Below are 27985 nucleotides of genomic sequence, written 5' to 3'. Positions count from 1 at the left end.
TTTTGGTGACAATTTTATTTTATTAGGTATATTTAAGATTTACAACATGATGTTATGGGATACACATAGATAATAAAATGGTTGCTATAGTGAAGCAGATTAACATTATCATCTCACAGTTTTTCATGTGATAAGAGCAGCTAAAATCTACTTACTTAACAAAAATCCTAATACAATTGTATTAACTTTAGCCCTATCTCTAGGCTTGTTCGTCTTATCTGCTATTTTGTATCCTTGGCCTACATGTCCCCATTTCCTCTTCTCCAATCTATGGTAAGCGCTGTTTGTGTACTTGAGCTCCTTTTTTTAAAAAAATTAAATATTCCACATATGAGATCATGCAGTATTTCTCCTTGTGTCTGGCTTATTTCACTTAGCATGTTCTCCAGGTCCATCTATGTTGTGGCAAACGGCAAGAACTCCCTCTTTTCCAAGGATGAATACTATTCCATGGCATGCATATGCCATATTTTCTTTTATTTATTTGTCCATTGATGGGCATTTAGGTTGTTTCCACATCTTGGCTATCGAGAATAACACTGCCACAAACATGGGAGTGCAGATATATTTATGAAGTGATGATTTAATCTTTTTTTTTTTTGAGACGGAGTCTTGCTCTGTTACACAGGCTGTAGTGATGTGATTTTGGCTCACTGCAACCTCCACCTCCTGAGTTCAAGTGATTCTCCTGCCTCAGCCTCCGGAGTAGCTGAGATTACAGGTGCCCGTCACCATGCCCGGCTAATTTTTGTATTTTTAGTAGAGACAGGGCTTCACCATGTTGGTCAAGTTGGTCTCGATCTCCTGATCTCAGGTGATTCACCCACCCCAAAGCGCTGGGATTACAGGCATGAGTCACCGCACCCGGCCGCTGATTTCACCTTGTTTGGGTACATACCTACTGGAAGAGGGTCAGGTAACAGTTCTATTTTTTATTTCTTTAGGAGCCTCTATACTGTTTTCCGTAACGGCTGCACCAATCTACATGCCCACCAAGTGTACTAGGTTCTCTTTTCTTCACAATCTCATCAACATTTATCTCATGTCTTGTTAATAGTCATTCTTAGAGATGTGAGGTGATAGCTCACAGTGGTTTTAATTTACATTATTCTTAAAATTAATGATGCTGAACTCCTTTTCGTATCTATACCTATTGGCCACTTTTTATGTCTTCTTTGGAGAAATGTCTGTTCAGGTCCTTTGCCCATTTTTAATTATTTGCTTTTCTACAATTGAGTTGTAAGAGTCTATCTCTTATTGAAAGTCTGCTGGTATTACAGGTTTACAGCTCAGTTTTTTTTAGCTTTATTATAAATTTGACTTTCAGAAATAGATCTGCTTCCCTTAAAAAAATCTAGTTCCTGGATGAGGCTCATAGACCTTTGATCAAAGTCCATTCTCCTTGGTAATGAATGCTCCTTGTGAGGTTTCTTGGGACAGCCAACTGGTGTATCCTTAGACAAACTCCTAATTCTCTATGCAAAGTCATCACGGTTTTCTATAATAAATAAGATAAACAAGCAGGAACTAATAGGAATTTAATGTTTTAAGATAATACTTAAATATTAAGAAAGCTAAAATATAAAATGTGTTGACTAGGTTTTTCTACACATTATATTTACATAATGACTAAGGTAAAACCTTTCCACGAATAGTTGCCCAGGAGGAAGAAAAAGCAACCTACAACAGTCTCTGGGGCTTGCACTGCCTTCCCAGGCCAGCTATCCCCTAGCTGAGCAAAGAACTGAAGAAGCAAGTGTCCACTCCCTACCCCTCTCCCCTGCCCCCCTTTTGTTACTTGAAGTGTTTGAGTAACAAATGCAAAACTAGATTTGGATATAAAAGCTAGATGACCACGCCCATTCAGGATTGTGTTTCATCTGAGACCTGGCACAGGAAAAACAAGAATTATCTCTCATTTACAAGGATACTGTGATGGAAGTCAAAGATCACACATAAATTTATGATCTCTGAGCAAAGCACAGCTAGCATAAGCTCATCTGTAAAATGAGGGGTTTTGACTTGGCCATCTGTCAAGGTCCATTCAGCCTGTCAAGCTAGCGTCAAAGTTCAGATCTTCCACGATGAAAGGACTTGCCCTTTGCTAAGGTGGATGCAGAAAGAAAAGTCCCATTATATTGTGGGACCAACCTTCTGATATAAAAAACTATGTTGGGATTAAAGTAGATCAATAAAGTATAAATTTTTATCATAGGTGTAGGGTATCCAAAAGTTTGACATTTATGTATACTGTAAAACTGGCAAATTACAGTCTTAAACACACAAAGCAAAGACTTTCCCATGGGGAGATAACATTTGAGAGTAAGCCCAGTGAATTACTTAAGTCCTGAGAGTCCATAATCTGCATCCACGATGCCTCTCTATTACACACTTTTTTCCAGGTCACTTGGACAAGAATACTTCTTGTCTTATGGAGGTTCTGAAACACCTTTTTAAAAAAAGCATCAAGAAATTATGATTCAGGGGTTTGAAACCCCAACGTTACAGGCAAAGCCTCATTTCTACGGAATATAAAACATTTTGTTTCTTCCATTTCTAACAGTTCATCAAGAGAAGCCACTACTAAATCGTGTTCCTGCAGCATTTCCGGGTAGCGGGACACTGCTCGCTCAATCCTCGACGAACGCCGTACGGGAGTGATAAGTTTCATGTCTTGCACTTCTGGCATCCCGTTTATTCTGAGAGAGAGCAAGAGATGCATTAAAAACCTTATCATTTAAAACAAGTCTCTTTATTATTTTTTGTTTCTTATTCCATAATAAAAACAGGGAAGACATTTTAACACAGGGCGATGCAAGAGATATGTCTAGAGCAGCTTTCATCTGAAGATGGCTTTTTCCAGGAGTTCAGGATCAGCCTGGGCAACCTAGTAAGACACCATCTCTACCAAAAAATATAAAAATTAGCTGGGCATGGTGGCACATGCCTGTAATCCCAGCTACTCAGGAGGGTGAAGTGGGAGGATTGCTCGACCCCAGAAAGTCAAGGCTGCAGTGAGCTATGATCACACCATTGTATTTCAGTCTGGGCAACATGGCAAGACCCCAGTCTCAAAAAAAAGGCTTTTCCCTGATTTCCAGAATGTATTGGGTGGTGTCCATCTGTTCTTGGATGGTGTAAGCATAAGGATTTATTAAGTATGAAGTGTGGCTTTTATTTGAATAATAAAATATTTTGCAAATATTTGGCAGTTGGTGTTTATTCTATAAGTTCTCAAAACAGGTGACAGGTTTTAAGGAAATGGGGCCTAATATCAAATTCGGTTGAATTAATGAATTCCAAGATTCTTTCTAGCTTTTTCTTTTTTTTCTTTTTTTTTTTAAAGACAGGGTCACTCTGTTGCCCAGGCTAGAGTCCAGTGGTGCAATCACAGCTCATTGCAGCCTCAACCTCCTAGGATCAAGGGATCTGCCCACCTCAGCCTTTCAAGCAAGTGGGAGCACAGACACATGCCACCATGCCTGGCTAATTTTTATTTTTCAAAGAGTTGGGGTCTCCCTGTGCTGCCCAGGGCAGTCTTGAACTCCTAGGCTCAAGCAATCCTCCTGCCTTGGCCTACCAAAGTGACAGGATTACAGGTGTGAGCCACCATGCCCAGCTCTTTTTCCTGTAGTGGGAAAATGGTATGTCTCAGAGAGTTTAGGAGTGGAAGAGGCTCAGCTGTGCTTTCCAGGGAATTAAAACACAGAACAGTTGTCTTGATGCCCTTGTTTGGAATTCTTTCCAGATCATGATCAGAGAAGAGTGGTGCTACACTCACAGTTTAGAAAATGACACTGACGCCCTGACATGACTCCTTAAATTACTATGAATTCTGCCTTAAATTTATACTTGTTACAAAATAAAATGCTTCTGACTTTATGAGCAGTCTCTGACTAGTACATACTCCACTGCTCTCCCTGTTCTTAAAGGGGTATTCACTGTCCCTTTCCTCCCACAGCTACAGAGTTTGCTCCTGCTTGGGACTTTGTGCCCCATCTTATCGCCCCAACCCTACCCAACTGTGTCAGGACTTGCAAGAAAGGCAGATAGGATCTGCAAGTGCAGGACAAATGAGAGTGAAAAGGTAGGAGAGACCTTAGGAGAGCAGGGGTGAATGCATTCTAATACCCCTCCTGACTCCGGCAGCACCTTCCTCACTGCAGGTCAGGTCTCATTAGGGTGGTGAAAGGGGGATGGTGTGTGCAAAGAAAAGACACAGACCTTCCTGTCAATGGTTCCAACCTCCCCTCATTCTCAGTTCTTTCCTGAATGCCAAAGATGGATTAAGCCATTTGAACCTCATATGAAGCAGAAGTATCTATAAGCTGCTGTTACGCTAGATCTATGAAGGAAAAACTGAGACTTGGACTAGAATTAAGTCTGTGAACACAACGCCTGCTTTAGAGTCTGCTTACCTAGGGATTGGACCAATCTGTAATTTGATACCAGGATAATTATGCTGTTCTGCCTTGGCTATTTGGGGTGTCGCCGTGACTTGTTCCCTCTCTTTTGGAGAAAGACAAGACTTCACAGATTCCATCTTCTTGGCCAGCTCTTCCACTGATGTTATATTAGTTTCAGTAACTAAAGAATCAGAAGTAATTCCTGTGTATGTAAGATCATGAAGGAAGTAAGATTTAGCAACTTAATATTTCAACTAAAAATCAATAACATGAAAAATACATACATACAATAATTTCCCAGTGATCTTCATGGGCTCCACATACTGAATAGTGATTGATTTGAGGTGTGACTTATAACTTGTTTTTTCATGTTAAGCCCTGTAGCAATGTCCTGCTACATCAGGCTACCCTCCTAGCCAGCCCCGCAGACAGCTGTAGGTAGATTCTTGACACCCTTTCAAGACTCTGAACACATCCCCAGTCTCCTATTCCCTCTCAAGAGAACTCTCTTAGGGACTAATCACTGGCCTACCCTTACACCACAACTTGGATCAATTTTCTTGACTCATTAAGGTTAATTCACACAACCTCCCAATCCCATTCCTACCCAGGATGACCACATGGTTACTGCCTTGGACAGTGGGTAAAAACTGTCTTGCACTAAGTTTTCATGGTAGCCCAAACACAATCACGAAAATGAAAGGAAGGAAATCAGACTGTGCCAGGCACACCGTGGCTACAGGCTGACACCCTAAGTGAGGTCAAGAGGGTGCAACAAAGGCATGGATTCCTGTCTTCCCTTTTTATTCTTTTTAAGAACAGTCAAGTTTTAACCAAATATCTGAATTGTAGTCTCATTCCCAAAGAATCTACTATTAAGTATATCTATTTTATGTCCTTCTTCCCTCATGTAGTGGGTTACTTAGCTACACGACTGGATTGTTCCCCAAACCTACTCTTTTTTTTTTGAGATGGAGTTTTGCTCTTGTGGCCCAGGCTGGAGTGCAGTGGCGTGATCTTGGCTCACTCCAAACTCTTACTTCCTGGGTTCAAGTGATTCTCCTGCCTCAGCCTCCTGAGTAGCTGGGATTACAGGCACGTACCACCACAACCGGCTAATTTTCATATATATATATATATACACATTTTTTTTTTTTTAGTAAAGACAAGGTTTCACCATGTTGGTCAGGCTGGTCTCGAGCTCCTGACCTAGGTGATCCACCCGCCTTGGTCTCCCAAAGTGCTAGGATTACAGGCGTGAGCTACTGTATGCAGGCAAAATCTACTATTAAAGGACAAAGATTTGTCACCTTCTAAGATAACAAGAATCTAATTTATTTTCTAAGGATAGCTTGTTTTTTCTTTCCATTCATACAACAAATATAAGCAATTATAATGTCACTTGTGTTTGGCACAATATATTTCTCATAGAAGTCTTCTAAAGGTTATAACCACTGACAGTAATGGTCAACCAATTGACGAGATTCCTGAGATAGCTATTTTTAAAGGGATAACACAAATTTAGATGAGTATGTTGGTGGGTTTATTATGATTAAACATGTAACTTAAGGCATTTCTCCTTTCTGCCTCAGTCTCTTCCAGTAAAGAGCTGTTTGTCTTCTCCCATCTAGGATTCCAGGGAAGTAGGACACTCCAGTCTAGGCTGTTCTGGTGGAAACCACCTTTGTTCAGTGTTGAGCAGTGTATTTACTTGTAATCACACAAATAAATCAGCTGATGACAATGGCTGAAAGGGCCAGGTCATGGAAACCAAGAAGTGAGAAGCATTTCAGGGGATAATTCTTTTCTTCTTTTTCCTGTATGTCCTGGATGACTTTTACTGGTACAGCTAGAGAAGATGAATTTAAATACAAAAATAATAGTACCTTCTGTGGTTCTGTTTGAGTCTTGCAAAATATTAAGAACAACTTCCCGCAACTCTTGTATTGGCTGGAAGGAAGAAAACATACAAAATCTTAAAAACATTCATGGAAAAAATTTGCTTAGGAATTTTAACATCAAATAAATGTTTTATAATAAAAATGTTTCCTTTTAAAATCTCGTCTAACTATAAGTCTTTTGTCTAGCTTGACAGTTTTATAGCTTCATGAGAAAAATAAAGGAACACAGAAAATTTTGATTAAGTATTGGCACACTTGACTTAATCAACAGATGTATTTAAAGTTGTCCATAATGTAATTTGTCTACATCGAATTCTATTTTCCTATTGATTTGTATAACATATCAAATATGTAATATGTATTCCCACATAAAGATTCTCACCCAATGATGTAAAGCTAGCCATACAGAAAATGCATTATATATATATTTATTTATTTTCTTGAGACAAGTCTCGCTGTGTCCCAGGCTGGAGTACAGTGGTGTGATCTCAGCTCACTGCAACCTCCACCTCCCGGGTTCAAGCGATTCTCCCTTTATCATAAAAGTCATATATATATATTATAGAAAAATTGAACAATAGGTTAAGCTTAACAAATGAAATCACCTATAATTCCATTGACCAAATAAAATTTTTTTTTTTGAGACGGAGTCTTGCTCTGTCACCCAGGCTGGAGTGCAGTGGCGTGATCTCGGTTCACTGCAAGCTCCGCCTCCTGGGCGCCATTCTCCTGCTTCAGTCTCCTGAGTAGCTGGGACTACAGGTGCCCACCACCACACCCGGCTAATTTTTTGTATTTTTAGTAGAAACGGGGTTTTACCATGTTAGCCAGGATGGTCTTGATCTCCTGACCTCGTGATCCGCCTGCCTTGGCCTCCCAAAGTGCTGGGATTACTTATAGGCGTGAGCCACTGTACCCAGCCCCAAATACAATTTTTTATGAGAGGGAGTCTCTGTCACCCAAGCTGGAGGGCAGTGGTGTGGTATCAGCTCACCACAAACTCTACTTCCAGGGTTCAAGTGATTCTCCTGCCTCAGCCTCCGGAATAGCTGGGAATTACAGGCATGCACCACACCATCTGGCTAATTTTTCTATTTTTAGTAGAGATGGGGTTTCGCCATGTTGCCCAGGCTGGTCTCGAACTCCTGACCTCAGGTGATCCGCCTGCCTCGGCCTCCCAAAGTGCTGAGATTACAGGGATGAGTCACCGTGCCCGGCCAAGATACAATCTTTGTAGGCATTTTAGGTAATTTTCTCCAGCTTTTCCTTTCTTTCTTCTTTTATTTGTTAACATACTTGAAAAAAAATTAAAAACTTTTATGGAAAAGTAATTTTCTGATAAAATTATCTGAGATAGGCTTCATTTTTCAAGTATGTAAACTATGCCATGAAGCAGAAGTTGTACTTTCCCACAAGAACATTATAGTTGGAGGTTTGTCTTCCTTACCTGGGACTCTGTATCAAATAGATATAAACTGACAATAAAGCATAAAAGGAAAGCTTTCCATAGATTTTTTTCAAAATCCAAAAGATAATTATGATTTCAGCTAAATGAATGGGAATAAACGCATAGAATATATTGCAAAGACTGAATTCCATAAAACATTCATCAAGCGTATTTTACATTTGTATAGCCTTCTGGTTAAAGATGGTGGATTAAATATACCTTTATTTTTAATTTCTCTTGAAAAGCGACTGAAAGGATAATAAAGGGATTAAAAAGAGGCAATAACCACAAAACATAGGAAAGAATAAATGGCGATAAGGTTTTGGAAGCTTCAATGCAGAAGAGAAGTAAACAATTTGATCGACTTGAGAGAGCCAAATCCCAAGCTGGCAGTGTGGCTGAGAAACATTCCTGAGCTGGCAGAACGGCTTAGGAATGTGTGGTAGGGCCCAAATTAGGAGGACTCTTTAACATCTGTTCAAAAAGCAGTCAGACCTCCAAATCCACCCTGCACCCCTAAACTCTATGCAGCCTGGTAACTGTGTCTGACTCCCTTCATCCTAACAGAAAACTGGGGATGTATTCTCCAAGTCTCTGAGGGATATCATGCAAGATTGGGATAGGGTGCTTTCTCAGAAAAGGAGATAAGCGGAAGTTTCCACGTTGAGGGTTGAGACTCCCTGCTCTCTTCTCTCCCACAGCACTGGCAGTCTGGTTTCTAGCTCCCAGGAAGGAGATTGGAACATACTTCTCCAGAGAACTTGTCCAGCTTAAGAGTAAAGACCTAAAGATACTGATATTGAGGGTTTTCTAACTAATCAACTCAGCCAGATCACCCTGTGGTGAAGCCCCATTCACGTGTTTAGAGCTTTAAATAAGCTTTTTCAGACCCACCTTATATATAGGCAAAGAGCCCAGTTTCACCAGCATCTGTGTAAAGCGTTTAATGAATAGAGAACAAAACAAAATAGAACAAACAAACAATAACAACGAGAGAGAAAGAAATGAAAAACATTGGAGAAGAAACAGACAATGTAGAAAGAAGAAAACTGATATGGGTTCTAAAAAACAAGGGATCCACCCAACTTAAGAAGGATGTAAAGGGAATCTAAAGGTGATGGTAAAGAGATCCCAGAAAGACAGCTGGTGAAGATGGCAGTAAAGTGCAACTTGTTCAGTCTGGAATAAGCCAGAAGGGTCTAGGAGAAAGGTCTCTAAGAAAAAGAAATCAGGAGAATATCTGATGTTTTCAAAGTATTGAGGAACTTAGACAATTAGAGAGAGTTTGTGACTTAATTATATATAAATACTCAGAAAACTAAGCAAAGGCAAAACAAGACAGTAACTCCAGGAAGAGTAGAAAGTTTTGCTTGAAAGGCAAAGTAATCACAGTATATACTACATGGCTCAACATAGTCATATATTTCTTATATATTCATTAACAATGTGAATGCTAAATAGTGACCAGAATTTCCATGACTCTAATGAAAGTATGAAGAATGGCAAAGGTCTGTAAGGATGGTAAATAGGGGTGTGTATTTGTGCGTGCTGGGGATCTGTGTATGTATGTGTGAAAGAGGGCTAAATCTTCATTCTGCATAGCTGGAATTCCATAAATCATACCTAAAACTGAAAAATCAAGAAACAGAAACGTGTTTTCTGAAACTATAGAGGTTAATATAAAAATAATCAGTTTGCCCTGGGAAGGGGGAAATGGCAGGGAAGGAAGACAGAGGCCTTATTGAACGGAACTTATCAAACTACTTGACTGCTTAAACTATGTGCATGTACAATTCTGATTTTGAACCATTATGGAAAAAGATACCACAGAATATGGAATATGACATGGAAAATGACATTTTAATGAAAAGCATTATAAAGCTATTTGATGCGGTTTTTGTAAATAATAATTATATCGTGTTTTTTTTCTAAATTTTCGAATTAAAAGTTATTTACGCAATGGCTCTGAATTACTGATTTAAGGATGTTGATGTATTGGGTTTAATATATTTTTAGGTTCTTTACGGTAAAGTATTACTTTATAAGTGTTGGATACTGATGTTGCAACCTTCTAACCACCATATTATAAACAACAACAGAGAACTCACATGAAAGAGAATTTTAAGAAGTTACCCACCCAAGACAGATACTCACTGTTGCCCCATTTTTAATGGCCTCTTCATACAGCCCGATAACATCAAAGGTGCCTTTACTTGCCAACAACTTTGCTTTGCAGATCCAGAATTTAGCGAATTTTTCAGCTTCAGGAATGCTGGACAATATGTTAAGTATTTCATTAGAAGGTACACCCTGAAAAAAACCAAAATATTCAGAGGTAATTATTACCATTTCACTGTTAGTCTCACATCTCCTAATATTTATTACAGCAGGTATGCAGAAATTGGTTTGATCACTAATATTTTTAAACTATAAAAAAAGGTCAATTTTACCGAGGTACAATGTACATGTAATAAAATGCACCTGTTTTAATTATCCATTTTAATGATTTGAGACTTTTTTTTTTGAGACGGAGTCTTGCTCTGTCGCCAGGCTGGAGTGCAGTGGCATGATCTCAGCTCACTGCAACCTCCACCTCCCGGGTTCAAGCAAGTCTCCGGCCTCAGCCTCCCGAGTAGCTGGGATTACAGGCACGTGCCACCACATGCTTGGCTAATTGTTTGTACTTTTAGTAGAAACAGGGTTTCACTGTGTTAGCCAGGATGGTCTCGATCTCCTGACCTTGTGATCTGCCTCTCAAAATTCTGGGATTACAGGCACAAGCCACCACACCTGGCCTAATTTTTTTTTTTTTTTTTTTTTTTTTTGAGACAAGGTCTCACTCTGCTGCCCAGGCTGGAGTGCAGTGGTACGATCACAATGCACTGCAACCTCTACCTCCTGGGATCACGCAATCCTCCCACCTTAGCCTCTCAAGTAGCTGAGACCACAGGCATGAGCCACTGTGCCTGGCTTCCTCATTGTTAAATTTTAAGAGTTACATAAGACCAAGTAGAAAATGTTTATCATAGCTGAAGGTAAGAAATATGTTCATTTTTACATGGTACAAAAACAAAACAAATCATAAACATTTCTTACATATTCATAATATTCCATATTTATAATAATGAGAACACTGAGTAGTGATCAGAATTTCCGTAGGACTAATAGCAATGTAAAGAATGACAAAGGCATGCAAAGGTCATGGGGTATATATGTGTCTGTGTCGGGGATTTATGCAGGTGTTTATGAAACAGGGCTAAACCCCACAAAAAGAAACTTTGAAACGGATTCACTGGTTTGGTTCCCTTCTGGCTTGTGCTGCAAGCAGGACAGTGATATGGACCCAGAGGAATGTGGAGCACTACCATGCCCAGAAATCCAGGTACTGGCACACTCAGCCAAGCAGCACCATCTACTGCTATTGAAATGGGGGAGACGCAAAGGTTAAGTTCACAACTGAGAATCACTAACATTTGAGAAAACCAACACTACATGAAAGAAGCATAAAACTCAACAAACAAGAATGAACACTAGAGCAAAGAGGAATACTTTTAAGAGTATCACAGCCAATATCTTCAGAGTGATGAGACTGTATTGCTATCCTGAAACTAGAATGGGCTGTTAGGAAAAATAACCAATAGAAGGGCAGAACAATTGCATGGGTGCCGCTGAAGAATACATCTGTGGGCTGAAAATTCAGCTGTGAAATCCTCCTAGAAACCAGTGCAACAGAACAACGAACAGTATGAAAACAAAATTTAGAATTCTGAAGGATATATCTATTACTCAATAATTCTAATATCCATCTAAGAGAGTTTCTAGAAGGAACAAAGGTAAACACACAAAGTGGTTGTAGGACAAAACTTTCAAGAAATGAACAAAGAAACAGTTGTTCAGATTGAAAGGCTCTCAGAGAGCTAAGCAGGATGAATGGGAGAAAAAATATAAAAACTTAGAAAACCAAAGATAAAAAGAAAACCTTAAAAGCTTCCAGAGAGGGGGAAGAAAAGGATTATCTACAAAGGAATGAGAATCAGACTGAAGTGAGACATTAACAAATCAACAACTCCGGATGCAAGAAAGAAAATGAAGCAGTCACTTAAATTTTTCCAGGGAAAACAAGCTGAAATTAAGAAATTTCCCCAGTCAAACTATGATTCCAGCATGAAGGCAAAATAACAGTTTCACGAGAATACAGACTCAAAAGGTTTGCCATTCAAAAATCATAAATTTACTAGTGAGTAAACTTTAGAACTCACATGAAAGACTAGAAACAAAAGTAACTGCAGGCCAGGCGCAGCGGGTGGTTCACACCTGTAATCCCAGCACTTTGGGAGGCTGAGGCAGAGGACTGCTTGAGGCTAGGAGTTTGAGATCAGCCTGGGCAACACAGTGAGACCCTGTGTCTACAAAAAAATGTAAACAATAATGGGTGTAGTGGTGTGTACCTGTAGTCCTAGTTGCTCAGGAGGCTGAGGTGGAGGATCGCTTGGGTCCACCCAGGAGTTCAAAGTTGCAGTGAGCTATGATGGCATCACTGCACTCCAATCTAGGCAACAGAGTGAAACCCTGTCTCTTAAAAAACACAAACCAAAAAAGGAACTGCAAGAAGAATATGATATATATTCTGCAAATCATGTTTGAGCTTACATCTACCACTTTATTTTCATTTCAGTGTATTATTTTCCTTATGAAATAAAACTAGATCTAACACAGAAATGAGGAAAAAAAGAATTCATGTAAGCTGAATTACAAAACAAAATGGCAGGCATTCAGTTTAAACATACAAGTCATCATAATAAATGCGATGAACTAAATTTGCTTTTTAAAAGCAGAGAGTTTCAGATTTGTTTAAAAAATGTAACTGTGTGCATTTATATGAGACATACCTAAAATAAGTCAACGCATGAAGGTTTAAAGGAAAGGGATAGAAAAAGAACTACCAGACATTCTAACAACAAAAAGCAGGTGTGGCAAAATTAATCAGACAAAAGAAATCAAAGCAAATCATGAATCTTTCTGTACCTAACAACATAACTGAAAAACAGAAAGTAAAAATGGACAGACCTATGAAGAGAAATTGTCAATGACTAATCACAGTGCCAGGGAGAGACTTTCGCCTATTTCTTTCAGAAAGCAATGGATCAAATAAACAAAATAGGATATACATTCTTTTCAAACATTTTTGGAATATTTACCAAGAATGATCAGATATTAAGACCACAAAGAAAATTTCAACAAAATCCATCAAGTAGAGTACACATAGGCCACATTCACCAACTACAATGCAATATAATTAGAAATTAACACCAGAAAAAAAATCTACAAATCTGGAAATTAAAAGATATTCTTCTAAGATATTTTTTGGGTTAAAGAACTCAAAATGGGAATCTCAAGCTATTTAGAAATGAACAATGAGAAGATATGTCAGTTAGGAAGCGTCTGTGTGTCAGCCCCAAACCCCATCCTCTGCGTTGTGATGCTTGGGTTGAAACTCTTGTAAACCACTTTCTGCTGGACACCAGCTCCCTGCTCAGCTCTGCCACTAGGGGGCACGAGAGGGAGGCTGCAGGGATGGAGAAGGAAGACACTTGCTTCGTCCTATTTGCTTTCCTTACCCCAGCAATGGTCCCTCGCCCTGGCAGCAACAGTTGGTCCTAGCCTCCATCTTTTTTTCTCCCATTCCCCACTCAGAGCCCACCTCCCTGTGCAGCTTCAGAGGCAGGAGCACCAAATGGAGAGCATCTTTTCCTCAAAATCTGAGCCCCAGCCTTGCAGGGCCTCTCCTCCAGCATCTGCTGGGTAGTATGCCTTCCTTACAGTTGGGAGTCCCATTTCTACCAGGGTTTGTCTCTCCTGCTTCTTGGTTTTGATACCCTAACCTCTCTCTTTGTTCCCCTAGACCCAGTGGGTACTAGCTGCTTCCTGCAGTTATCACCACTGTTACCTCAGGTTCCTTTTTGCTGTCAGACCTGTGTGTAGCACCTGCACCCCTTCTGATCCCTTCAGCATTTTGAGCGCTCACTATGTGCTTTCACAGCCGGCATCTGTGCTCCCTTGTATGTGACCAGAGAGTGGGAAGTGCCTTGAGAATTCTTGTCCGCCAGAGGTAGCCATGAATAAATGACAATGGAAGCTTTAACACTGGAGCTCCCATGCCTCTGATCAGGATGACTCGGAGAGATGTGAGTGACACTGTCTCCAGAGCATCCCTGTGGGGCTGTGCCAGTCACCCTCCATGGACTCGCTTTTCTGATCCTCCAACTTCACTCCCCTCCCAGTTTTCCCTGGAGTGTCTTCCGAATAAACTACTTTCACACAGATTCTCCTCTTAGGGTTCACCTCTAGAGAACCCACATAAGATACGGTGTAACCAATTACATTATTTCTGTGGTTTGTTTTTCAGACTTCACCCTGACACATAATATGACCAAAGTAAAATTCAGAGGCAAATCTGCTATAGCATTGAACGTATTTATAAAAAAAAAGAAATTCTCACTTTTAAATGATCTAAGGTTTCAATTAAAAAGCTAGGAAAAGAGCAATAAATATAAAAATAGATGCAGACATTGATGCAAGAGAAAAAATAATCAATAAAACCTGAGGTCTTTTAAAAAGATTAATGAGAAAAAATCTTTGGCAAGTCTAATTTTTAAAAAGTCACAACATTACTCAAGTTGACTCAAGATATATGAACCCTAAATAGAGCAATGACCCCATAATAAACTGAGAGGATATATACAAAATTATCCTCCAAAGAAACACGGTCCAGATGATTTTTATGGGCAAGTTTTTATCAAACCTTCAAAAAATAAAAATAATTCTCGTGTCATACAAACTATTTTCAGTGTACAGGACAAAAAGGAAAACACTCAACTCATCTGCCTAAATCAGCATAACATTGGTACTAGGAAAACACAAGAAAAAACAACCAAAGTACATAAAAAAGTAAATAAAAGAATTCCAACTCACAAAAATATACTTCCTTTCTCTCCACACCTCTACTGTATGGACATGCGTGAAAACAGAAAGAATGACTGGCAATGGTGGTCACCTCCAGAGAGAAGTCTGGGATGCCTAAATATGTATGTTATAGAGGGAGAGGGCTGATCATTTATCTGTATTGTTTGAAATGATTTTAATAATAAAAAGGTACTCATGTTTTTAAATAATACAACAAAAACAAAAGAGGAAAAGAAAAAGAACTCAAGTTTAACTCCACAAGGAGAAATAGTTAATATTTAACTGGCTGTTGTGAAAATGTTGCCTGGAATAGATTTAAACTGAACTTTTCCTTTTTTTGGCTGAGGTTCAACATTCCCAGCCAAAGGACCGAATGAGTTTTGCTTTAGGCAAGGATCTTAGTATAGAAGTTTATTCCATCATTTTTTATTAATATATTTTTCCTTTGCCTACCATCATACTCTTTGCCTACCATCTATTTTATCCTTATCTGCAGAATCCATGATAAAGTTTAAATACTACTTATAGCTACCCACAGTATTCAGAATACTCCAACTTTACATATAAACTTGCCTTCTGACTTCAGTTTCAATGTTAAATGTGTCCTCTTCAGAACCTGATACCCAAAGAAGCAAAGTTCCTTTTGGAGCCAGTTTATTTGGATTAGTTTTCCAACTTCTTTGTGCCTTAGTTTCGTTTGTAAAGTGATTATAGTAACAGTGGTTATAATTACGTGAGATAATCTCAGCTAAGTGTTTATAAAAGCGCAGACATACAAAAGCCACCGTTTATGGGCATGTCATTATTATTATTGCTATTATTATTACTCCATATTTAAAAGAGTAGCTAAGTTTCTGCTTAGATGAAGGCTATCTCTCCTATACTATATTTAAGAAAAATGTTCAAAAATTCTAAGACTTTGGGCCAAAGCTGGAGGAATTTATCTTCTTCACTCACCCCTTCGATGAGGTTCAGACATTCTGTCAGAGTGTTGTTAATTTTACTGGACAGTTCGAGTTGTGCTTTCTTTTCCTCCTCTTCTTTTTCAATGCTCTTCCAGAATGAAATATTCATTTCCTTTATTACTTTTCTTTTTGTTTTAATTTCCATAGGGGGCCGTTTATAGATTTTTCCCTTAGATTTCTGCCATTCTTCTAGTTGTTTCCTGAAATTCAATTAAAGGGAGAGTGGTTTTATTTATTTATTTTTAAACACAGTCAAGCTGCTAAAGTATATGATATGTATAGATAGAGTATAATTACTTTCAACTACAGACAAAATTAGGAGAATGGAATTAAAAAACAATTAATAAAAATAGATGCAGACATTGATGCAAGAGAAAAAAGTAATGGGTAATGGCAGCACTGGGTTGCACCCACCCATGAGAAGGCAGACACCAAGATTCCTAGATCACACGTGGCCAGCACTTCAGACTTCAAATAGAATTTGTGATTATTATTATTCTTTGAAAGTTTTCACTTGTGCTACTTGACACTTGCTTTCCTAAGACATCCCTCTCCTTTTGAGATGACTAACTCAGCACTTCATTTCTCTCACCATAAACTGTCACTCAACCCAAACCTAACAAGCCTGCATTCTACCCTCAGTAAGGTCTTGGTGTGGGAAGTGACCCACTTAACCTGGTTCCTTAGCCCTCTCTTGACCAGACATGACTCCTTCATAAGCTAGACCTGTAATTTCAGGGCTCTTAAGTAGCTGGCTCTGATAGTGCCAAGTCCTCAATCTTGCTGTCCCCCACTGTTCACATTTTCCACTCCAGCTTCTAAGCAGGTGACAGACTGCTTTTTGGGGGTAGGGGCACCAAGACATGTAGACCTCATGTTTGGATGTAGGCACTCCAGTTTCTTTAAACTACATATTAATAATGACTTTCAAGTGTACATTTCAGCCCAGATCTCTCCCTGGATCCCCAAACTTTGTAAAACCCACTGCCTAGTTGATATCTTTTGATGTCTGACAGGTATTTCAAATCTAATACTGTCCTAAACAAAGTTCTCGATTTTCATCTCTGCATCTGTTCCAAATTTTTCTTACTTTGGTAAATAGCACCCCAGGCTGTGTCACTGCCAAGGACTTTCCACGGCTCTTGGAATAAAATTCAACATATTTTCCATGGCTGAAAGGCACAGTGTAATCTGGCTCCTGCCTACCTCTCCAACCTACCTCTCCACACTAGTCTGTCACTCACCCCCTCTAGGAGCTCAGGTATCCTTGCAGTTTCTTTTTTTGTTTTTGAGACACAGTTTTGCTCTGTTGCCCAGGCTAGAGTGAAGTGGCATGCTCTCCCATCACTGCTACCTCCACCTCCTGGGTTCAAGTGATTCTTGTGCCTCAGCCTCCTGAGTAGCTGCAACGACAGGTGCGTGCCACCACACCTGGCTAATTTTTGTATTTTTAGTAGAGATGGGGTTTCACAATGTTGGCTAGGCTGGTCTCGAACTCCTGACCTCAAGTGATCCGACCACCTCGGCCTTCCAAAGTGCTGGGATTACGGACATGAGCCACTGCACCCTGCCTCCTTGAAGTTTCTTGATCCAGACTTATTCCTGCCTTAATGTCTTGCATCTTCAGTCCTCCGCTCAAATGACACCTCCATGGAGAGGCAATTACCTGTAATTACCATGTCTTACTTAGTCAATGTGTTGGTTTTCTGTCTCCTCCACTGGAGTGTGAGCTCTATGAAGGCAGAAACTTTGGCAGTCCAGTTCCTAGCACAGTGTCTAGCACACACAGCTATTTAATAACACACAGTAACATTCACCTTTCAGTGTGCAATTCTGAGTTTTGACAAATGCCTGAAGTCAGGTAAGTCTATTATCAAGCTCTAAGAGAGCTGTAACACCGTCAATAATTCCCTTATCCTCCTTGGTAGTCAGTCTCACCCCTAATCTCCAGCTCCTGAATATCACTGATCTATTTTTTGTCTTTATAGTTTTGTTTTTTCCAGAATGCCAGTAACTAATTTTTGAATGAATGAATGCTACTAACTCTCATTTCTGACTCCAGAGCAAAATCCATGCAATGTTTATTATTTCAGCCCCAAATACTGCCCCTTGCCTTCACTCCAACCACCTACTTGATGATAGAAGTTGAGACATCTGGCATGTGCTTCCTCCATGTTCCTAGCATTTTTCCTATCTCCTTAGCCTTCCTTCTAATCATAAATGAAGAGGGAACTTTCCCTTTCTAAAGGCAACTTACTCCTAGGACCTCAATACCAGTTTTGTTTCTCTAGTACTTTCTATATATATCAGTTAGCTCCAGAAGGGTAAAGACTGACTGACTGTGTGCTCATCACTGTGTCTCCTAGTGCCTGGCACATTGTAGGTGCCGAAGAAACACCTGCAGAATGAGTGAATGAATCTCTTCCTTTCCAGACTCCTTCTCTTTTGTAATCAAACATGTTCAACATGCAACACAGTCTTATGACCAATCCTCTGTTGTCTGACGTAGACTGTGAGCTCCAGGGCTGGGACCCTGACTTCCTTGTTCACCACCTCAAGGTCTCTGCACTCACTTCTCTTTCTGCTCAGGATTGTCCTTCTTCTTGTCACCAGCCTCTCCTCAGTTAGGTCTCAGCTCAGACGTTGCTGTTGAAAGTACCTCTACTGATCCTTCTATCTAAAGCAACCATTCCAGCTCTATTCTCTTGATCACATCACCCTGAATTAAGTTGTTTACTTACTGTCTCTTCAGGAGGGCAAGGGGCTTAGTGGTGGTGTTCAGAGCTGTACGAAGCATATATGCATACCTGCTTGAAGTACAAAATAAGGACATTTCTGACAAGCAGGTATACGTATATGCTTCTCCTGGGTAGAAAGTGTGAAAAATTCACTGGCTCAGTTTCAATCAATGTGTATGTTAATATTAACCAAGCTGAAATCTTGATTTTTTCTTTTTTTCTGAGACAGAGTTTTGCTCTTGTTGCCCAGGCTGGAGTGCAATGGCGTGATCTTGGCTCACCGCAACCTCTGCCTTCTGGGTTCAAGCAATTCTCCTGCCTCAGCCTCCTGAGTAACTGGGATTACAGGCATGTGCCACCACGCCCAGCTAATTTTGTATTTTTAGTAAAAACAGGGGTTCTCCATGTTGGTTAGGCTGGTCTCGAACTCTCGACCTCAGGTGATCCGCTCGCCTCGGCCTCCCAAAGTGCTGGGACTATAGGCGTGAGCCAGTGTGCCCGGCCCGAGATTTGACTTCCACCATCTGAACCCTGTATTTGAACTGACTGCTCCTCTCTGAGCTTACTTGCCATAACTTGGCCCACTCAGACTCATGGAAGTTTCTGGTTCTTCCCTGATAACTTTTCTGAACTTAACCATTGGTTTGCTTGACAAGAGACTACCATCTTCTCACTTCCTAGCTATGTGAACTCTCATCTGTTCTATTGCTGTTCAGCCTAGCAGAGCACTTCTTGAACATGTCTACATCTGCACCCCCTACTTCTTACTCATCCATTGTTTCAATTTCTTAAAAAAAAAAAAAATTTTTTAAGCATACAATTACAGAAAATGATTTATAACATATGTACCACCTAGCCCTGTCAAGTCTTAATATATTTCCTTCAAATCTTTTTTCAGACTGTAGTTAAAAATTACTTAGGAGCCATTATTTATGGCCTATTTCCTGACCAAGTCTTCTTGATGGTCAATTTTCCTAATTATCTTAAGTTGCAAAAGTTTAGAATTAAAGCAAAGTACCTTCGATCCTCTGCTGTTGCCTTCTTTTTAATATTTGGGTTTGTTTGAGTCTCATTTACGGTTGTGACATCAGCTTTTTTGGGAGCCGTCTTGTTCAGAAAATGGTTCTGGGGAACAACAGCCTTTTTCAAAGTCCGTGCTTTTTGTTGAAAGTCATTATTGTTACGTTTATTACAACTGGTTCCATTTGGTCTTATACTAGGGGTGCCTGGAATGGCTGAATCAAATCTGCCAACTGTCAGATTAGGCCTCTGGCTTATGGCTTTCGGTTTTTGCAGTATGCATGATGTCTGAGGTATACAACAAGGTTGGGTGGACTTCCGATCTTGCTTGATGTCTGGATGTCTGTTGTTATATTCACCCTGAAGCAAATTGGGGTATGTTCTGGGTTTGGTATGTTTCATTCTCTGTTCAATAACAGGGTATGACTGTAACTTAGTTTCATTTGGTCTTTCATATTTACCCCTATTAACCTTTACATCTTTGATGTTCTTGACCACCAGTTTCTTTGATGACTGAACTTTACTAAGGGTCTGAATAAAGCGAGAGGGAACCGTTCTTGAGGGTTTTACTCCTGGTCTTGCAAGATTTGCTCCTCTAGAGAGTTGCTGTGATTTTACTGGGAAAGTCCCACTTTGTGTTTCTCCAACAAATTGTTTATTAACTCTATCTTTCAGAACAGCACTATTAACTGAACTTTTGCCCAAGGCTTGTTTAGGAACCAAACTGTTCTTGGTTTGATTAGAAGAGTTAGTCTTTGGCTTACTTGTGGTACATAAATTAGGATCTGGCTTCCTCTCAGGTTCTGTTAAGATATGGGGCAAGTTCTCTTTGTTTGTTTCTTTTATAAAATTAACCAAAGATTCGTTTTCAACATGGGCATTATTCACAGAGTCTGTACATTTAGCATTTCCTTGATTTGTTAACTGCTGCTTTGTAGTTTTCAATTGCTCCATACTAAGTGACCCCACGGGTTTTCTTGACAGTTCTCCTGTTGTGGATGATCCAGCTTCACGCTGTTGAAAACTCTTGCTAGAAGGCTTAGAGTATGGATTAGAAGAAGCATATTCTGAAGTCAGCCTTTTGCCCAGAAGTTTTGGTGGCTCCAACTTCGGCTTCTGGGACCCTGTAGTATTAGGTGGTCTGGGTTGGAGTTTAATGCTGGTGGATCTTTTAGGTTTGACAGGCAAAACATCATGGTTGGTAACATCATTTTTGGGTTTAATAGTCTGAAAAAACAAAGAAAGTATATATTAAAAAATTCCTAACAATATCCTACTGTTTTTAAAATAATAAAAATAACTGTTTAACACATGCTAAAAAAATTAATCATTTTTAGATTTTCACCTAAGAAAGCTGAATTCTCAGAAAGTAAAGAATGACTAATAGACAGTTTTTGTGTTTTTTTTTTTTTTTTGAGACAGGGTCTTGCTCTGTCATCCAGGCTGGTGTGCAGTGATGCAATCTTGGCTCACTGCAACCTCTGCCTCCTGTGTTGAAGCAATTCTCCCACCTCAGCCTTGCAAGTGGCTGGACTACAGGCGCGTGTCATTATACCCGGCTACTTTTTTGTATTTTTAGTAAAGATGGGGTTTCACCATGTTGGCCAGGTTGGTCGTGAAATCTTGAACTCAAGTAATCCACCCACCTTGGCCTCCCAGAGTGCTGGGATAACAGGCATGGGCCACCGTACTTGTCCTAATAGGTAGTTTTTATAACTTGAGTTCCTATCAGAAATATATTAGAATCTTTTAGCTTGACAGAATTAAGCAGACATGTAGTGAATATAAAAAACTTGCTCTTTAAAAAATGAATCTGCCTCAAACAGTAGTTGTTGAATGCCTATTATATCCTAAGTGCCCTCCAAAGGACCCTGAAAAAATATATACATAATGAACTTATGTTAGGGTACCTCCCAACAAATCTCTCCTAGTACTTTGTATAGTCACACTATATGTTTTTTAAACTACTGCCTTTGTAAACATCACAGTATCACTCAAGAACCTCTGTCTCATCCCTGGAGATTGGTGACAAGGAGATAGGTGGCAGATGATGTGAAGGCTGAGATATGCTGCCACAGCTCTCAATAAACATGTAACATCTTAGTAGTCACATGTGTAAAATCAGCCAGGACAGGGTTTTAAGGTTAGAGTCTATGTTAATAATAAACAAATGTTTAGTCATGTGATTTATTTCTGGATGAGAAGGTAGGGCTAGATTACAGAGAACTCTGAAAACTAGGGGAGTTTAGAATTCATATGGTAAGTAACTGGGCAAGCCACTGTGAATTCCTGAGCATCTATCATGAAAGCAATTACTCAGAAAGGAGAATTTCACAGAGATTTATGGAATATGTTTCCAGGGTAAGATATGGCAATGCTAGAGTTACTGCTCTATTTTTGATTTGACAAATATCGTGAAGAATCACTATATAAACCTGGCGAGTATGTAAAGGATATCTAACCAGAACCATTTGGCATTAAGGGCAAAGAGATGTCTACTCCGGATGACAGTGGTGTGTGTGTTGTTGTTAGGGGTGAAACGGGGGAGAGTTGCGAGTGGGAGGCAGAGAGATGGATGGTATACCCACAATGGCTATATCTGGATTAATCTTTGAGCACCAACATTTATATACACCTCGGATCCCTCCATCATTGCTTACTGAAGAGGTGGAGGGATGCTGGCATGAAAGCTTCCAAATGTGTGTTAATTTTAGTTGCTCTTTCTTTTACATTAAAAACAAATTGATATAATCCACAAACCATAACATTCACCATTTTAATAAGTGCACAATTCTGTGGATTTTAGTACAGTCACACTATTATACAGCAATCACCACTGTCTAATTCCAGAACATATTCATCACCCTAGAAAGAAACTTGGTTTACTTGTTGGCGGTCACTCCCCATTTTCTGCTTCCTGCAGTCCTTGGCAACTGCTAGTCTACTTTCTGTCTCTGTATGTCTACAGCTTTGCCTATTTTAGATGTGTCATATAAATGGAATCATGTAATATGTGGGCTTTTCTGTCTGGCTTCTTTCACTTAGCATGTTTTCAAGATTTACCCATGTTGTAGTATGTATCAGTACTTCATTACTTTTTAAAATTAACTTTAGAGCAGGTATAGATTCACAATAAAACTGATAATAATAATAGCATCTATGATCTAGAAAGGATGCCATATATCCTGGTTTTCACAAGATAGTTTTGATTTATGCCTGTTGGTCAAAGAGTACTGCTTTTTACTCTCAAAAGTGTCCTGGTTTGGACATTAAAGCATATGGTCTACTTCCTTACAAGGTTGTTCTGAGTGAGGTAATGTATACAAAGTGTCTGGGTGTTAGTTGCTGTCATATATGGAAAGTGTTATATAAATTGTCAAGCATTATATAACTGCAAATGATGACTATTATTTACATCGTGGTTTTAGTTCCTCCTAAATTCTGTAATTCCCTTCCTGAGTTCATTTTTCACTTTTACAACTGTGTAAAGCAGATAAGGTAGGTATCATCTTCATTTAAGAGTTGATGTACTGAAATCAGTACTTTCAACTTCCAGAGATGCCTCAGGGAACTCTGACTGAGGGCCCTTTCCAGTGGATTTTTCTTTAAGACTTGCATGCTACACTGGTTCAAGCTACATAAAGTAAAAGTGTAACCCAGTGCTTCCCAAACGTTAAATCATTGTGCATAAATTTTGCCTTATATACATTTTGCTGTCCTTCACAGTGTCTAATGATGTCATGTATATACACAACATATATAGTCTATATATGCATATGCATATGACAAATATGACTGAGGTCATTTGGTGAATGAATCATTAAAACTTATTAAAATTCTCACCAATGAGAATGTTTCACTTCAGGAAGCACTATTTGAGTTACATTTCAGAACACAGATAAAAACTATGCTTTTAAAAACTAAAGGTGAGATTTTTATTGCAGATGAAGAATCTGTGTCTCTTTCAGAGGGCTGATTTCTTCCATTTAAACTTTAAGTTAAGGATCCTTTACCATTCTATCTAATGTAGCTAAATTAAATTGATTAGGAAGCATATACTTAAGTGGCTCGGAAGGTTCAATGCAAATGTTCTTTTAATGACTACTGAGCTATTTAACTTCATGGCAGCATACCAAAGTGGTTAAGATCACAGGCTCTCAGCTTTGTCACTTAATAGCTATGCGACCTATTTAACCTTTCTGTAACTTAGTTTGCTCATCTGTAAAGTGGGGCTACTAATAGTAGCCTCATAAGATTGTGAGGACTCAGTGAGGTAACGCAAGTCAGAAAAGTATCAGGCACACAGTAAGTATTCAATAAATGTTAGCTATCAAGAGGACTAAAGTTCACTTGAGACTTTTTTTGGTTAATAAAACTAAACTGTAGTATGTCATACTTTTCAAAAAATGATTGTCTCTTATTAAACCAAACTGTTTTTATATCTAAAAGAAATATCTTTGAAATACATGTTCTTTAGGTTGCTAACATCTTTATTATTTTTATTACTAATCATACCTATGAATGCATATATTTAAAAAGACTAATTTCTACTTACAGATTTAGAAGGTGGTGGATTCAGGCAATTATTCTTGGATTTCAGATAAGGCCTATAAAAGACAAATTAAAATTAATCCTCAGCACAGAAGGATGCCAAGCTAAGCTTGGGAAGTACAGTGATTAAAAATTATGATTAGAATTTTAAATAATTAGAATTTCTGTAATGGCAAAATAATTCAAAATTAGATTCAATAAAGTCTCCTTATCATCATTTCTTTAGTTCTGTATCCTCCCCCTTGGAGATCACCAACTGCTCCTACTTTTTTTTTTGCCTTATGATCCTTACAGAGACTGTCTATGCACAAATCTAGCGTTCTCACAATATTAATGAGATATATGTGTTTCCTTCATATTTGTATAGTCTTACTCATTCAAATATCATTCCTGGAGCACTGCAATGTGCCAGACACTGAAGATACAATGCCAAATGAAACCATTAACTGCTTCTTTAAAAAATTTCCAGCTGGGCATGGTGGCTCACGCCTGTAATCCCGGCACTTTGAGAGGCCAAGGTAGGCGGATCACGAGATCAGGAGATAGAGACCATCCTGGCTAACACAGTGAAACCCCATCTCTACTAAAAATACAAAAAAAATTAGCTGGGCATGGTGGCGCACACCTGTAGTCCCCAGCTACTCAGGAGGCTGAGGCAGGAGAATGGCGTGAACCCGGGAGGCGGAGCTTGCAGTGAGCCGAGGTTGCGCCACTATACTCCAGTCTGGGCGACAGAGCAAGACTCCATTTCAAAAAAAAAAAAAAAAATTTCCTTGTTTTAAGTATCTTCAAATATTATCTTTTCTAATTTTCAAGGGGAAAAGTGAGACCAAAAAGAAAAAAAAAAGCAAGACACACATGAAATCTAGCTAGTGAGATAGGAAATGCAGAAAAAGGATAGGAAAACAGAGAATTTAGAAGGAATCAATCTGCATGGACCAAAAACAATTGCTAGACTAACAAGGACTTTGATTATGACTTGTTTGATGTTTGTCTCTCCCATCTAGAACATAAGCCCTGGGAGGGCAGGAATGTCTGTCTTGTTAAGCACCGTATCTCTAGCATCAGAAGTAACTGAGACATGGTAGGTACTAAATAAATATTTGTTGAATAAATGAATTAGGTTCATTTAATCAAGGAAATAGAGGTGAGTAAACACCCAAGATAAAATAAAGGGTGAAAGCTAACTTTGTAAAAATTAATTTTCAAATAAATATTTAGCAACTCAAATGGGGAAAAAATTAATTAGTGCTAAGAAAGAAGGACATATAACACCACAAAGATGGTAAGAATCTACAAAGGATAAAAATGAAGTGGTTATGTTCTGTCTACCTCAACAGTAAGTGCTAAGAGAATGACCCGAGAGCACCACTAGGCTGGAGGATGTCACTCTGCTATGGAGGATTGATTGTAACTGGCTCTCCTGCCTTAGCAAGAAATGCCAGAACCATGGTCATTCAAGTTGTTTTTTTTTTTTCATTCAAGTTCTTGACCAAAAACTGCCTTCATGAGAATCAACTTCCCCAAGAAAAAAAACGCAGAAACTGGCAAAGCTTCCAGCATGGTAGGTAATACTGACCCTTCCCTCCTTCCTTTGGAGATTCGCACAGTAACAATGCATAAAGCTTTGCCAATGGACTAAGCACTGCCCGGGGGTTTGGTCATGCCTGGACTGAAATGCTCTTTTTACGTTATCATAGAATCCCAATGCAGTCTGAGTAGACTCTAAGCAAAAGGGACATGTTTCAAAAAGGCTTTAAATTGCTAGTACAAAGGAGGCAACAAAACTTGCATAACTGTGGACAGATACACTCACTTGGTGTTTTGGCTCTTCAGTTTTCCCTTGGCTGCAAGGTACTCCTGAAGTTTTCTCTGTCGCTCTTCTGCAACACAGGCAAGCAAACAAACGACATAACTTTAGTTCAAGATTTTAACCAGTTCATTAATATTCTAAAAGATGACACTTTTCTCTAGTGATTTTGGCTTTGCGACATAATGTTATAAAATCCCTAGTCCTATAAATTTGCCTTCAAGTTAATATCAACATCAACAATATCATTTATATGCCAGGCCTACACTAAGCTCTTTAAACTTACTACTTTTTTTTTTTTTGAGACATGGTCTTCCTGTCACTGAGGCTGGAGTGCAGTGGCACAACCACGGGTCACTGTTGCCTTGATCTCCCAGGTTCTAGCAATCCTCCCACCTCAGTCTCCTGAGTAGCTGGGAATACAGGTGTGTACCACCACGCTGGGTAATTCAAAAAATCTTTTTTTGTAAAGACAGGATCTCACTATATTGCCAGGGGTGGCGTCAAATTCCTGAGCTCAAGTGATCCTCCTGCTGTGGCCTCCCAAAGTGCTAGGATTACAGGCGTGAGTCAAAGCACTCGGCCTAAATTTACATTATTTCTTTCAATCCACAAAACAATCCAATGAGTTTTTGCAATCTGAAATCCAGAGAGGGTAAATGTCACGCCCAAAGTTACCAAGCTAATATGTGGCAATTCCAGGACTTGAAAACAGGCTTATTTAACCCTGGAGCTCACAGCCACTGTTCACAGCTGTAACAGTCTATGTTTTGAAGAACTTCTGTTACTGGCCCACCTGAGCTGGTGAGCCAGGCCTGGTCTGATGTCTTTTAACAGGGATGATGATTTTTACCCACAAACCCTTATATGGCTTCCTTTGTTGGTATTAAGGATAAAATATGCCAGTCTGCTCATGGCAGACATCTATACTATGGTGACTTTCTACACAAGCCATTTGTGAGGGCATGACAAGTCAATGATTTCTGCCTTCAACAACTTTCAAACTAGCAGTGGAGATAAAATAAGCACAGCAATAATTACAGTATAAGGTAAAATCTAAGGGCCATAAGAGAGAAAAAGAAGTATGCGAGTTCAGAGGTGGGGCATAAATGAGGGAAGTAGGTGGTTGGAAAAAGGTTAAAATTAAAACAATGACGTGATGGAAGAAAAAAAGACGACAGGGGTGCCAAACGACTCTTAATCTCATCTCAACGGAGTTGCCCTGTTTTGCTGATGCTCACTGTATCCTTAGAGACAGTTTGCCAGGCAGTGTAGAGCGTAGGGGCTGACATAGGGGGTTGGGAGTCCCACCTCCGTGACTTCTAGCAAATTAGCAAACTTTGCTGCTGCTGAGCCTAGAAGGCAGACAGAAATGCCCATCTTTAAAGCTTGTTATGTAAAGTGCCTAGGACCTCGTAGGCATCAACAGAAATAATGGAAGAAACAAAACAACGGTGCGTATCTTGGAGAACGTGGCATATGTGCAGGTGTATTTTGAAAGGTAGGAAAGGGCTCCAAGCACATCTAAGAGATTAGGGATCACAGAAGCCTTAGCCCCGGGTGCAGATTTAACCCATCAACTTCTAGCCACGGCAGGCTGAGAGGTGTGGAGTGAGAGCTCCACCCAAGGCAGGAGACCCGGGCTCAAGCCAGACCCCGCCTCCTGGAACAGAGGACCATGCCCGGCTCTGCCTGGAGCCAAATGTGGATCAAAACAGCGCGCTGCTTCCCGCTGCTGGTGAAGGCCCGACCAAGGGGCCTGTTTCTTTATCCAGAACATTGCGACAATGACATGTCTTTGCAAGGCTGCTGCAGGGCTTTCTAGAAAAGTGCCCGTGAGGTATCTGGGCCTGCGCACAGCCTCCGCCGCCCCGGGCCCAGACGTCTACCTGGGGGCCGTGGCCGGGGGTCGCGTATGCGCTTCCGGGATGGAAAACGCCCGAGGGAAACTTAGGCAGGCGAGCGGACGGGCACCTTCCGCGGGAAGAACTCACTCGGTGGCCTCCTACTACCCTGGCCATGTTCCAACGCCCGAGAATAACGGGGATTCATTCGCGGTCATACTCACCTACAGCTGCAGCGGCGGTAGGCCCGGGCCCCACCATGACTCTTCAGTGACAGTTTTTCTTCAAACGCCGCGCCCGTAGCCAAGACCGGCGTGCCGCGCCTCCGCGCGTCCTCATT

General features: G+C 39.9%; 1 protein-coding gene across 2 annotated transcripts; it reads right to left on the bottom strand.

Annotated features, from left to right (window-relative positions):
* On the bottom strand, positions 1-27985 carry CKAP2L (cytoskeleton associated protein 2 like). 2 transcript variants are annotated; one of them, XM_025355082.1, is made up of 9 exons: positions 27870-27985; positions 25808-25874; positions 23996-24047; positions 19439-20667; positions 15675-15882; positions 9909-10064; positions 6293-6356; positions 4419-4608; positions 1-2699 (listed from the first exon to the last, which is right to left on the bottom strand). In XM_025355082.1, the coding sequence occupies exons 1-9, from the start codon at positions 27904-27906 to the stop codon at positions 2474-2476; spliced, it is 2229 nt and encodes a 742-aa protein (XP_025210867.1). In that variant the 5' UTR covers positions 27907-27985; the 3' UTR covers positions 1-2473. The 2 variants fall into 2 exon arrangements, with proteins under 2 accessions (XP_025210867.1, XP_025210869.1); XM_025355084.1 differs by having other exon boundaries at positions 19439-20608.

Source organism: Theropithecus gelada, chromosome 13, assembly GCF_003255815.1.
Source record: "Theropithecus gelada isolate Dixy chromosome 13, Tgel_1.0, whole genome shotgun sequence".
Lineage (NCBI taxonomy): Eukaryota > Metazoa > Chordata > Mammalia > Primates > Cercopithecidae > Theropithecus > Theropithecus gelada.
The sequence above is the reverse complement of the archived record's forward strand: the minus strand, read 5'-3'. Positions and strand labels throughout refer to the sequence as shown.

Coding starts and splice junctions, on each gene's coding strand:
- CKAP2L (XM_025355082.1), bottom strand. CDS start 27,906: ATGGTGGGGCCCGGGCCTACCGCCGCTGCAGCTGTAG. Junction 6,357..9,908: donor CCATTAAAAATGGGGCAACA/GTGAGTATCTGT, acceptor TCTTCCTTCCAG/CCAATACAAGAGTTGCGGGA. Junction 4,609..6,292: donor CTCAAACAGAACCACAGAAG/GTACTATTATTT, acceptor TTACATACACAG/GAATTACTTCTGATTCTTTA.